Source organism: Leucopleurus acutus, assembly GCF_964270905.1.
Source record: "Leucopleurus acutus genome assembly, chromosome: 10".
Lineage (NCBI taxonomy): Eukaryota > Metazoa > Chordata > Mammalia > Artiodactyla > Delphinidae > Leucopleurus > Leucopleurus acutus.
The window spans coordinates 80,181,794-80,194,231 of NC_139153.1; the positions used below are offsets into that span (position 1 = coordinate 80,181,794).

At 43.6% G+C, this 12,438-nt stretch overlaps 1 protein-coding gene across 2 annotated transcripts; it reads left to right on the forward strand.

The window, feature by feature from the left end:
- Window positions 1-202: 202 nt before the first annotated feature.
- On the forward strand, window positions 203-10,496 carry TMEM14A (transmembrane protein 14A). 2 transcript variants are annotated; one of them, XM_082847500.1, is made up of 6 exons: window positions 203-313; window positions 2,573-2,717; window positions 4,723-4,807; window positions 6,657-6,758; window positions 8,301-8,388; window positions 9,884-10,496. In XM_082847500.1, the coding sequence occupies exons 3-6, from the start codon at window positions 4,738-4,740 to the stop codon at window positions 9,921-9,923; spliced, it is 300 nt and encodes a 99-aa protein (XP_082703626.1). In that variant the 5' UTR covers window positions 203-313; window positions 2,573-2,717; window positions 4,723-4,737; the 3' UTR covers window positions 9,924-10,496. The 2 variants fall into 2 exon arrangements, with proteins under 2 accessions (XP_082703626.1, XP_082703625.1); XM_082847499.1 differs by lacking the exon at window positions 2,573-2,717.
- Window positions 10,497-12,438: the final 1,942 nt, after the last annotated feature.

Sequence of the window (12,438 nt, forward strand, 5' to 3'; positions counted from 1 at the left end):
GACCAGGTGTGGCCGCCGCCTGGGATGCTACAGTACAGGCGCTGCAAGTGGTAGAGCCGACTAACCTCCACGGCGCCCGGCGGGCGTGGGCGGGACAGGGCTGAGCTGCAGTGGAAGGAGTGCCGCGCATGCGCGCGCGAGGGGCGGGTGCGGTGCCTCCCGGAATCAGCGGCCCCACCCAGTACTGGGAGGTAAAGCGCAGAGTAGAAGGCGCAGGCGGCGGGGTCAGCTTCCCTTCTCCAGGTACGAAGTTTTCCCGCACCTAGCTCCCGACTTTGCTCTTTTCAGCCGCGGAGACAGCTCGGGGCTGCAGGTGAGCTGTACATCTCGCAATCGAGACTTTCCTGCCCGTAATTTTCATGCATCGGTGCAGAAATAGGCAGTTAAAGACGCAGAGAACCTTGGGAGGATTTTGCAGGGGGTGGAGTCTGTTCTCCCGGGGAATCGCTTCTCTCCTCCTCCTGGGAATTGCCGGAGTTTCTTCCTTCCGCGGTCCTGAATCTCCCACCTGTTCTCCTTCCTACCTTCCTAGAGCTAAGGAGAGATGGGGAAGAGGGTGGGGCTCTTGGACCATCTAGAAATGCTTGGCAGGGTTTTAAACCTTCCCAGCACCATCCAGACTTCACTCGAAAATGTGTCTTTCGAGCCTCAAGGAGTTCAAAGGTAGGTAATTATTGATACTCAGCATGTGAAAATGCTTTTTATATAATAGCTTACGGGAAATTTCTTAGTGGTTTCCCCAAATTTTGGAGGGCTAAGGGCAAGGCTGGGCCCCTTCATCTGGTTTTGTGCGTTGTGCAGTAAATCATTTTGCTGCATTGCACCCAAGATGCTTTCTGGCCTTTCCAAGGGCTGGGCATAGCGTTTGCGATGGGAACACGTGATGCTTCGTACCCACGCCCATCCCGCCCTTGTTAACGCAGCCTCTGGCTTTCCTGTGTGATTCTGAGCAGGACATACGGTCCTGCCACGGAAAAGGAGCACCAGAGCTGATTGCCTTTTGTTTGAATTTTCGCTGTAAGCACGAAACTTCTTACAAGGATTGAGAATAGATTTATTTTGCCTCCTTAGAACGACATTCAGTTCACTAAGGCGATGAAGGGCTTTTTCCTGGCACTAGAGCTATACCGAGGGTAGGTCAGTTACGTAATGTCTTAAGGCAGAAGTTATTCCTTTGGTTCACTTACTCATTCACTCAGCAGGCATTTACTAAGCACCTGCCTAAGTGCTCAGTAGTGGGCTTGGTGCTGTGAGGAAGACAAGGTGAATTGAACCTGAGCTTAGTCCTCAAGGAGCTTGACTGGCCCAGAGGAGAGAGAAGCTCAAGGGAAGTAAGTCTACACCAGGTAGAAGGGATGGGGCCCCAAGAGAGGGTCAGAGGAAGAACTGGGGGACTCGGAGGAGGGAGAAGAACCAGCCTTCCACCCCAGGTGATTAACTTAAGGAGAGAATTAGGTCCCACAATTACTACCTGATGAGGAGTGATCTCTCTCATAAGCTTCACATCTCTGTGGAAGGGTGCTTCCTGACTGTGTGTTGGGCATCTCAGACTGATTATGTTTAAGTTGGGCTCCATCATTCCAGGGCACCCCCCTCCTGCCCCCACCACACACCTGCTGCTGTTCCATTGTTCCCTGTCTCAGGGAACAGCATCAAGGCTCCCCTCTTCCTAGTGGTCCAAGCCAGAGGCTTATCCCCCCTGCTCCCTCCCCACACCTGGGCTTGTTGAGTCAACCTCCTGACCTCTCACATCTGCCCACCTCGCTCCACCCTCATTTCTCCAGGCCAGGCCACCATCATCCCTTGCTTGGCTTACTGCCTCCCAGCCTGTCTTCACAGACTCCCTTTACAGGGCCTCCAGGGGTGATCTGGCCCTTGCTCACCAGCCCCCCCCCCACTTTCACACCCCTTGCACTTATCTCCATTTTGAAACCATGCCATGCTTTCTCATGCCACCAGGCCTTTGCACATGTCTCCCTTCTGCCTAGGACATGTGCTTCCTTGCCACCCTCCTCCCTTGGTTTACTCCTGCCCTTCCCGTGACCTCAGCTGGGTCCCTGCTTCCTGGAGGAATTTTCCTTTAGGCTCCAAGCCTCGGTAGGTGCAGCTCCTGGTTGCGTTGCCTGTGCCTCTCCTCCTGAGGGCTCCCTCACGCAGCTGCCGCCTCCATGGTGCTGCACTGGAAGTCCTGGCATACCAGGACCGTGTCCATCAGTGGGGCTTTCCATCCCTTCCTGCTGGCTGCACACAGAAGACGCCCAAGAAAAAGTCGTTGATGGAATTTGGTATAAGTGCAGGTTGTACTATTATGGTTTGAGTCTATGAATGCCAGCATCATGAATCCACCCTACCTCAGTTGATTTCTCGCTGTGCTGAAATAGTATTGCCCTTGTTTACGTCAAGCTTAAAAATGTATATAAGTGTGAAAGAGAGGAATCATTATATGAGCAGTTGGTATTTGTTGGCTGTTCATTGTGTGCCAGGCACGGTTCTGGGTGCCTTATAGAATTAACTCATTTCATCACCACAACAGCTCTGTGTGGTAGATATTTTTATTATCCCTATTTTACAGATGGAGAAACTGAGGTACAGAGATTAAGGAACTTGCCTAATATCACATGCTACTGAAGTCCAAGCATGCATTGTGGAATGTGATGAGCTCTTTGAGAAAGACAGGAAGTAGGACTGGACGTGAGGCTCTCATAGGGCTGAAGATGGTAGGTCACCAGGTGGAAGACGGTGCAGCGTGGGCTAAGCTCCGAGGCCAAGCAGAATTACTTAATCCAGAATTCAAAACTCTGAGGAACCTCAGGCTCACTTTCACATTGATTCTTTCAGCAGCTAACTCAGTTTTCAGAGGTACTGCTGGTTAGGAATGAGACTTCTCTGAGTCTGAAATCTTGGTTTTGCTGTGTGACCTCGGGGCTGCTGCTTGCCTTCTCTGTGCTTCAGTCACCTCATCTGGAAAATGGGGATAATGATGGGGATCGTACTTACCTCGTAGGGTTGTGGTGATAATTAAATGGGTTGTTACATATAAGGCCTTAGGGTGGTGCCTGGCACATGGTGATTGCCCAGAAACATCATCCTCATTATTTGTTTATCCATCATTCAGTCAACAAATGGTTTTTGAACACAGGTCCTTCCTTCCTATATGTTCAATCCCACTGGACAACTTCTTGGGCATCGACAACTATCCTGTTTTAATTCTTTGTCCCACAGACGTTGAGGATTTTCCATCATTGCCTCCTTTTCAGTGCCATCACCTCCTCCTGTGCCTTGGGCTCCCTCCCCAGACCTTTCCTCACAGTTAAGTGCTAGCTTACTCTCTGAGATCAACTCAAGACCCCTTTTCCATTCTTCTGGGTCAGTTTGTTACCAGTTGCTACAGAGAATTAAAGACCAGGTTAACCTGAATGGCAGCAGTGAGAAAATTGTGCAAATACAAAGAATTCTCATATACCATTCCTCGTAGATGCAAAGAACTACTTTCTCCAGGGAGGAAATAGAGATGTAAAAAACTTAAGATGTGCAATCACCACCAGGAATCTTAGAATTTAAAAAGCTGCAAGAACCTTAGAGCTTATCTTGTCTATTTCCCTCACTTTGGGGGAGTTGTTCTTAGGGATGGGGGGTGGTCCAGGGCCCAGCAGCCGCTAGTGACCAGAACCCGTGTCTCCAGCCTGTAGCTAGCACACTTTCTCCTACACCTTAGAGAATCCCAGGCAGGATTTCAGTGGAGCTTCTTAGAACTTCCAGCCCCTGGATGTTTCAGCTGCTGCTGTGATGCCTGCAGAATGTCATGGTCACTCAGTTAACTTCGTGCCAGGGCTGCATTGTACCCTTTAATGGTTTACCATGGACCAAGCGTGGGCATCTCTGCCACCACAGGAGAGCTGTCTCATAACCACGCTAGTGCAAAGCACATGTTGAAAGGGAATCTTTGGGGACTCCCTGGCGGTCCAGTGGTTTAGATTCCATCGGCGCTCCCAGTGCAGGGGGCATGGGTTTGATCCCTGGTCAGGGAACTAAGGTCTTGCGTGCCACATGGCTCAGCCAAAAAAAAAAAAAAAAACAGAAAGGAAATCTTTGTTTCAGTCAACAAGCAAACGTCCACATTACCCCTTTCCTGTTTTTCGATGTGAGGAGGAGGGGGGACAAATATCTGTACAAATACGAAAGAAAGAATTATAAGGTGGAGTTGCTGAGATCAGGGAATTTAGAGGAAGAAGAGCAGATGCTGCAGACCAGGTGGACGGTGCAGGTAGGAGTGGTTAAGGAGCTTGTGGGGCGGCTGACAAGGGGAGCAGGTTCAGAGGGAGATGGGGCGTAGAGGGCGGCTGGGGATGGAGGTGGGGGAGCGGGGGAACATTCCAGGCACGGGAGTGCAAAGCGGAGATGGCAGCATCACGGCCCTGTGACGAGACCCGGCTAACCAGAGCAGAAGTCCTCATGGGGAAGTGGAAGGGAGTACACAGCTGAGGGAACAGCAAGTCTTGAAGATAAGGAAGGAGAATCAGCCTCAGGTGTCGCCCTGAGCGTTCTTGAGAGTGATGAGGGTGGCGGGACTCAGTGCTGGGAGAAGTGAAGATCTAGCTGCCCTTTTCTTAGTAGGTTAGAGAAACTCATTTCTGTAACTCTGTGGAATGCATATCATTTTTATACACCTTTGCTCCCCCAGAGTCTTATCTTGTAAAATATGTCTCTTCCACCTTGCTTTAGACTTGAACCTTGCCAATGGACCTGATTGGTTTTGGTTATGCAGCCCTGGTGACATTCGGAAGCATTTTGGGATATAAGCGGAGAGGTGAGCCCAAACCAGATTTTTCATCAAAGAGAGGTTGGTCATTGTGCTAGGATCATCTGAGGGTCTGTAAGCAGGACAAGAAGCTAATAAGCGACCTGGTGGGAGGTTGGTGGTTGTGCTAGGATTGTCTGAGGGTCTGTAAATAGGACGAGAAGCTAAGAAGCACGAGGTGGATGGGGTTCTCGGAAGGATGGGGGTTCCATGGGGCTGGGTGGACAGAGCCTGTCATTCCAGAGCCTGGGCATCTGGGTCTCCCTTTACCTGTTAATATCAATTGCATAATTAATTGACTTACCCTCTTCAGGGCTACTCACTCATTGTCAAATGAGGTTTTTGGTTTGTTTATATACTCACAGTGTCAAAAAACTGAATTATGTTGATACTGTGTGTTGCAAAGGAAAATTACTTAGATATCATATCTGAAGTGGTTTCTTCATCTCTGTGCAAAGATGGAAAAAAAAACCCAGTTGATAAATTGAAGGATTTTCATGGAGAAAAATGAAAGATCAAGTTTTCTATTTTGCTTTGTTTTAAGGCAAAAGCGTTTGCAGTCATGGTGTCTCATATTTGCTTCTTATATTTTTAAGAAATTCATTAAATGAAGTTATATTTCGAAGAGTGTTATATTGGTGACCTTGGGGGACTTGAGTTTCAGGTCTATATGGTTATCACGGTTACTTCCTTCATTAGCGGTTTTTCAAAGGGTAGGAAAAGGGGAGAGAGAGAGAGTGTGAGTGTGTGTGTGTGCGCGTGCGTGTGCGTGCGTGTGTTGGGGCTGCTGGAGGGTGTGGGAGGAGAGGATTACTTCCGTTATCAGGCATCCTCCTTCACTTGTTGCCTGTAGAATTAGACTACAACCTAGTGCATGTGGCTTCTTGTTCTGGATGGGTTGTGTGTTTTGGTGTGGGAGGTGCTGCGATCTGAATTTAAGGGTGGTTCTTAACCCTGCTGCAATCTGACTTTCCTGTAGCTGTTTAAAAAACAGAGATACCTTACAACTGAATCACTTTGCTGTACACCGGAAACTAACACAACCCTGTAAATCAACTATACTTCAATAAAAAAATAAAAATAAAAAATAAATTTAAATCTAAAAAAATACAAAAAACAAAAAACCCCAGAGATGCCTTGACCCTAGGGATTCCAATCCGATAAGATTCTAAATAGATTGAGTGCCCGGAAGTGGGGACTGTGTGTGTTGGTGACAGTGGCACTGGCACGTGCACCCTGCAGTGCTCGTGTCTATTACAGTGCCCCAGGCAGCGCTGAGCAAGGCGGGCGCTGGGTGGGGGAGGGGGTGGATTGGTGGCTGGCTGGCTGCGTCAGTGACCAGGTTCTTCCTGTTACTCTGTGGTCACAGTCCATCCCTGAGTCCTGATGTGTTGAGGCTGGAAGGTTTGTTAATTATTCAGGACAGAACCATCGCTTGGTTTGAATAGGCCCCCCTCTCTATCTCCATGAGTTGAAAATATCATTTCATCTTATTTTTATCATCACAACCTCAGTAAAAAAATGGAGGCAAGGAGAACAGGGGGAATAAAAGAGGGGCGTAAACAAGTCAGGTAATTGTCCAAGACCATGCAATCACTGTCAGAAGCAATACTACAGGCAGGCTTTATCACCATACCTACCCCTCCCATTGCTATGTACCTGGGGTTCCTCTGCCTCACATTTGGGGTTCACCATGAAACAGTCATGTCTTAGAAACTGTCCATGGATAGCCGGTACCTAACTTGGCTTTGTCTAGTTACAGTGCCCAGGAAGAAATGCATTTTTCCACATGTGGAGTGATGAAGGTATACCTTTCATTTGGGGATTCTCTCTCTGAGCCCGTACTTTTTTTCACCAGGTGGTGTTCTGTCTTTGATTGCTGGTCTTTCCGTTGGATTTTTGGCTGGCTGTGGAGCTTACCGTGTCTCCAATGACAAGCGAGACGTAAAATTGTCCCTGTGTGAGTAAGGCGTTTTTCCCAGTTACGGAGAATCAAAGCTTGGGGATAATTTTTTGATACCTAGCCTTGGTGTATTGGAAGATACTGGTGATGTGGCAGGTGGGCATATGCATGTGCGGAGACAGAACACTGTTCTTGTTCCTTCCTACACAGACCTGATCAAAAATAATGATGTTGCTGCCAGGCCTTCCAACTCAGAAGAATATTTCTATAAAACTTGTTACTAGAAAAATAAAATAAAATTAGAAAAAGCAAGGAATTATGTCTGGATTTTCTGCTAATGCTCCTAAATGCATATTAGCATAGTTTGTGTTACTGTGAAAACATCTAAAAAGAGACAGCCTTGCATTATTTTATTTAATTCACAAACAGCTTTTAGGTCCCACTTTGCCTTAAGATTTAGAAAAGCAAGGCTGACTCTTTTAGCTTCTTCCTTTGTTGAGCTTATAGTAGGAGAATGTCCACAGGGAAAATGGAAAAAACTTGTGTGTGTTTAAAGTCCCAGGATGCTTGGCTTTCTTCTGTCTGGGTTGAAAGACAAATACAGGGAAGGTTTGGAAAACTACACCAAGGAAATGGTCTCTGTTTAACTTGATGATTATTCAAAGTGCCCTGGTGGGTGTGGAAGAAAATACAAAGGAAGACAAATTGTACCAGTTCTTTGTTTGAGGGAGAGGAAGAGATTAAGTGGGATTTTTTCCCCTTATTTTAAATAAGAGCAAGGGATATTTTTAATAATGACATTATGTCAGAAGATAAAAATATATCAGCAAAATATATATATATATACACACACACACATGTATATGTATGTATATATAGGGCTTTTTATGCATATGCACTTAAATAGTTAATGTATGTTTATTGTCAGTCATGTTTTTTATATCAGCAAGTGATTTTTCCTTGAAAGTTCTTAAATTGTGACATCAGTGCCCTAATCTCTTCCATAAAACTGCTTCTCTCATCATGCTGGTTTAGCTTCTAAAGGCTGGTATAATGCTTCTGAACTTAATATTATTAGGCTGTTTTTATGTACTCTTCCGGCATCAAATTTCCAAAATGGAATGCTATAAAATAAAAACAGTCAGCCTTTTCTTAGGATTATTTTATTAATCAGGTCTTACTTTAAATATTTACTTTAGAAACTGATTCTTTTCCTTCCATTCAGCTAACTAAACATTTTTTGGCTGTCTCTTGTGGGTCCAGGTATACTGCCTAGTGTTCCTAAGGAAACTTGAATAAGACACAGTCCTGACCTTCCCAGGAGTGTTCTATAAATAGAAATTAAGTTAGAAAAAGACCTTTTCTTTTGAAGATATTTCAGGAATGGATTTTAACGTGCTCGTTTCCTCAGAAACTATTTTGATAAGCTATTTTGTAAAGTGTTTTAATAGAGCACTTTATCTTTTCAAGAAAATAGCAACTCAGTACCAATACATAATAGTTGTTATATTAGAAAGCTGAAATGAAATCCATTTTTTCCCCAAGCAAGCACTGATAACATGTTTGAAACGCTGGTTCACGCACCGGTTTGGTTTTTAGTTACAGCTTTCTTCCTGGCCACCATAATGGGGGTGAGGTTTAAGAGATCCAAGAAAATCATGCCAGCTGGGCTGGTTGCAGGTTTAAGGTAAGAAAAACTTATTTTGATCTATTCTTTCCTCTGCCGTCATTTTGAAGTGCTGAATTTTTGGCAAAAGTCAGTTTTAACTTAAAAGGTCGAAGTAATTTGTATTACAATCAGCATGATTATAAAACCTTAAAATATCATCCATTCAATTGTTGACATTTATGTGCGAGTGAACATTTTTATCAAATACACTTAGCGTTGCTGTGCTATCTGATCACATGTACACAGTTACCTTTTTCAGAATAAAGAATTAAATTCAGACTCATTTTTTCTCAAGATTTACCTGTCTGAGACAGTAAAGGTATTCATTTAAATCTGATAATCTCTGTTAGAGAGTTGGACAAAGTGAAAGTCTGTCGCAGTTACTTTGAAATTTTAAGGGAGAAAACTTAATATTTTTTAAAAAGGTAAATAGGGAGCTTCAAGTTTCTCTTAATCTCAGTAATTCTGCCCATGAGATTAAGCACATTACCAAGTAAAAATTTATACTTAACATTTTAAATTCTTTGGAAGCTGCCTTTACATGTTGACAGCTATCGACATGTTCATTTTCTTTGATGTACGTTTTCACTTTTTGGAATTTATTCCAAAGAAATAATGAGATGTATACAAAGACTGATGTTTATTGCAAGTTTATTTCTAGTGGAAAACATGATGAACTGAAAAATTAGAAACAGCTTGAAAATTCACCAGTAAGGAAATGGTTCAATAGGTGTTTTGTCCACTTAATGGAATATTGAGCAAGCATTACATGTCATGTTTTCAAAAACTGTTTAGTGTCATTAGAAAATATTGACATAATAGGTAATGAAAGCAGAATAAACAAGCAAATATAGCGTGATCTCAATTTTTTAAAAGTCTGGGTATATAAAAACAAGATAGGAAGTAATATTTCAAATTGTTAGTAATCTCTAGGTGATAATGCAATGGGTAATTTTCTCCTTTCTATTTTTCAATAGAATTTTCTAGTGTGGCTGGATATAATGTTTATGATTTGGGAATGAAAGTGTGATTATAAAGGACTGCTTTCTAATGATAGCCCTGTTCTAATAATGATACTTGGTGGTGGAAGGGGTCAGAAGTAGGGTTTATAGGTCAAGAAGACAAGACCGTAAACGTGGAAAGAAGCTGAGATTGTAATTATGACATCCCTAGATCACCCCTTGATTAGTTTTTCAAGTTGCTTGCCTTTACTAGTTTTTGAAAGTTTTGTGTTTCTTTCCAAACCTTTCTCTCACAAAGGTTCATCCCAGATTTTCAGAACAGAGTTCTGATTTTTCTCCTTCATTCAGTGAACACTTTTAATTCAGTCACATCTGGAAGTTCAAGTACAGGGATCCAGGGATGGTGAGATCACCCCTGCCCCAGGGAGTAGAAGCAGGGCAGAACGCTGGGAGCCAGGGTTTAGTACCACATGGGTTAGGTGAACGCACAACCCTTCCGTCTCACACCTCCTGAGTCACCCTCCCCTTGCCTATCTTTTGTTTTAATCTAGCCTCATGATGATCCTGAGACTTGTCTTACTGCTGCTCTGAGAATCCGCAGGAACTGAAAACTAAATTTGAGTCATTCTGCTGTAATGGGCAGAGCCTACTCTTTGTATTGAAAAGATAAATTCCAATATGGAATGTTCACCGTGGTCTTATTTTATGGTAGAAACTGCAAAAGAAACACTGTCACCTCTAATATGGACACTGGTTTGAGGGATTTTTTTTTTTTTTTTTAAACAAATGGTTTAACTGTTTTCTAATCGTCAGGTACTGGTTTCATTAAAGGTATTTAATAAATCGTGATACACTGTTTGATTTGCTGTGTCATGTGGTTTTGTGTGTTTTTTGGTTTGGGGTTTTTTTTTTGACAGTTCCAAATACTCATGTCTGAAATAAGCTTAAATTAAACTACAACCTACAGATGATGGAATGCCCTAAGTGGGCTTCACAGAATGCTACTGTATCTATTTGTCATTTGTATTATATTTTAAATTATTTTTTTTCATTTTAATTGTATTGCTACCAGTGTTTTTTCTTTCTTTAAAATACTTCATCCTCAGCACACTCTGTACCAACAGAATGTATTCAGTATTCAAATAAAAGAACTTCTGTTTTAAACCTGTTTCTCTCATTTTAGTGTCCTCTCTGTATACTCAGATCATCTTTAACATGTAAGTGTTCAATTATTATTATTATTATTATTTTTGCGCTACGCAGGCCTCTCACTGCCGCGGCCTCTCGCGCTGCAGAGCACAGGCTCCGGACGCTTAGGCTTAGCGGCCATGGCTCACGGGCCCAGCCGCTCCGCGGCATGTGGGATCTTCCCGGACCGGGGCACGAACCCGTGTCCCCTGCATTGGCAGGTGGACTCTCAACCACTGCACCACCAGGGAAGCCCTAAATAACTGATATATTTTTAAAATAGAGAAAGAGGATGAGAGTGATGAAGCCAGGAAGATAGAAGAATAAGATTCTGACCAGCTTTCCTCCTGTGACAGGTGGCAAGATTTCAGGTTTTCAGATTTTTCTCTTTTTATCTACTTGCAGATCATCCTCCTTCCAGGACAAGCCTTGACTGGTGAAATGGGGTGAGATTAGGGGATGCTGAGGTTTTTCACTTTCCAAATTACAGTCATCTCTGTATTTTAATGCTGGCATCTGTAGCCCAAAGACGTCAACCAAGAGGATTTTCAATGACTCATGGGGATTTAAAGCAAAAGTGCAGAGTTAGAGAAAGTGGGTCTTTCACATTTTCCTTTTCTTCTGAAAATGAAAGTGTTTTTTAGAAACATAACCCATGCTCATTTTGAAGAAGGTAAAATAGTATAGAAATTAGAAGCCCATCCCCACCTCCCCAAGATAGCCTTGAGAAGTTGATGGGGCATGATGGGGGAGGCCTGGTGGAGTGATAGGCTCTGGACAGCTTGAGGTACCTGGGGAGGGGGGTCCCTGAAACCAAGGAGGACTGTGGGGAGGGTAGAGGGTGGCTTTGGGAGGACGAGGAGTGTCTTCATGGTATGAATGGGAGCTGATTTATTTTGTAGCCTGTTACCTGGCTCATTTTCTAAGCCAGCGCTTCCACGCATTAAGAGCTCAGCAAAATAAATGAAGAAAAAAGGATCGATTGAGAATATCACCATTTGGAAACCAGAATGAAAAATAGTGATCTAGGCCAATGGTTTTTCAGCCCTACATGATACCTGTTAGAACCATGTGAGGGGTTTAAAGCACATTCAGGTACACGAGTGTGCAAGCATACACACACACGCGCACACACACACACACACACACACACACTCTCTCTCTCTCTGCCTGGGCCTAACCCCAGAGATTCTGATACAATTGATCTCAAAGAGGACTCTTGATTCTACTGTGTAGCCAGTGTTGAGAACCGTTCATCCGGATGATGATGATGTCAATAGCTGCTAAAACTACGAATAGGGATCTCTGTAGTGGAAATATCGGGGTTGACTGCCCTAAATATTTAACATCACTAAATGTGGGACAATCAGACATGATGGTGGTCCTGGTGTGAAGCAATAGAAAGCATGCAGCAGTACCTATGAAGAATTCTTGCCAAAATAATTGACCTGGAATTCATTCAAACCTCTAGATATCAACTTACAGGAAACACAGGAAACAGAGAAGCACCTCAGGAATGTAATCAGCAAAATCAGCAGTATTTATAATGTGGAACTCAACAGGCTTGCTCTTCATAGAGTGGTCCCCAGACCAGCAACATACAGATCACCTGGGCGGTTGTAGCAACTCAAGCGCTACCCCAGAATCTGTATTTTAAGACCCCTGGGAATTTGTATGTACATTCAAGTTTAGAAGCACTGTTCTCCAGCTCAAGTGATTAATACATTTCAAATGACTCTCTACTTTTATATTTCTATAAGAAAATGTGTAAATTGCATGAAAATCAAAGAGGCACGGGGAGCCTATAGGTTAAAGAGATTTAAGAGAATGAATTCATTCTTCAAATGAATGCAATGTGTAGACCTTTTTTAGCTTCTCGTTCTAACATAGCAGTTATTCTTTTTAAATGTGATACAAT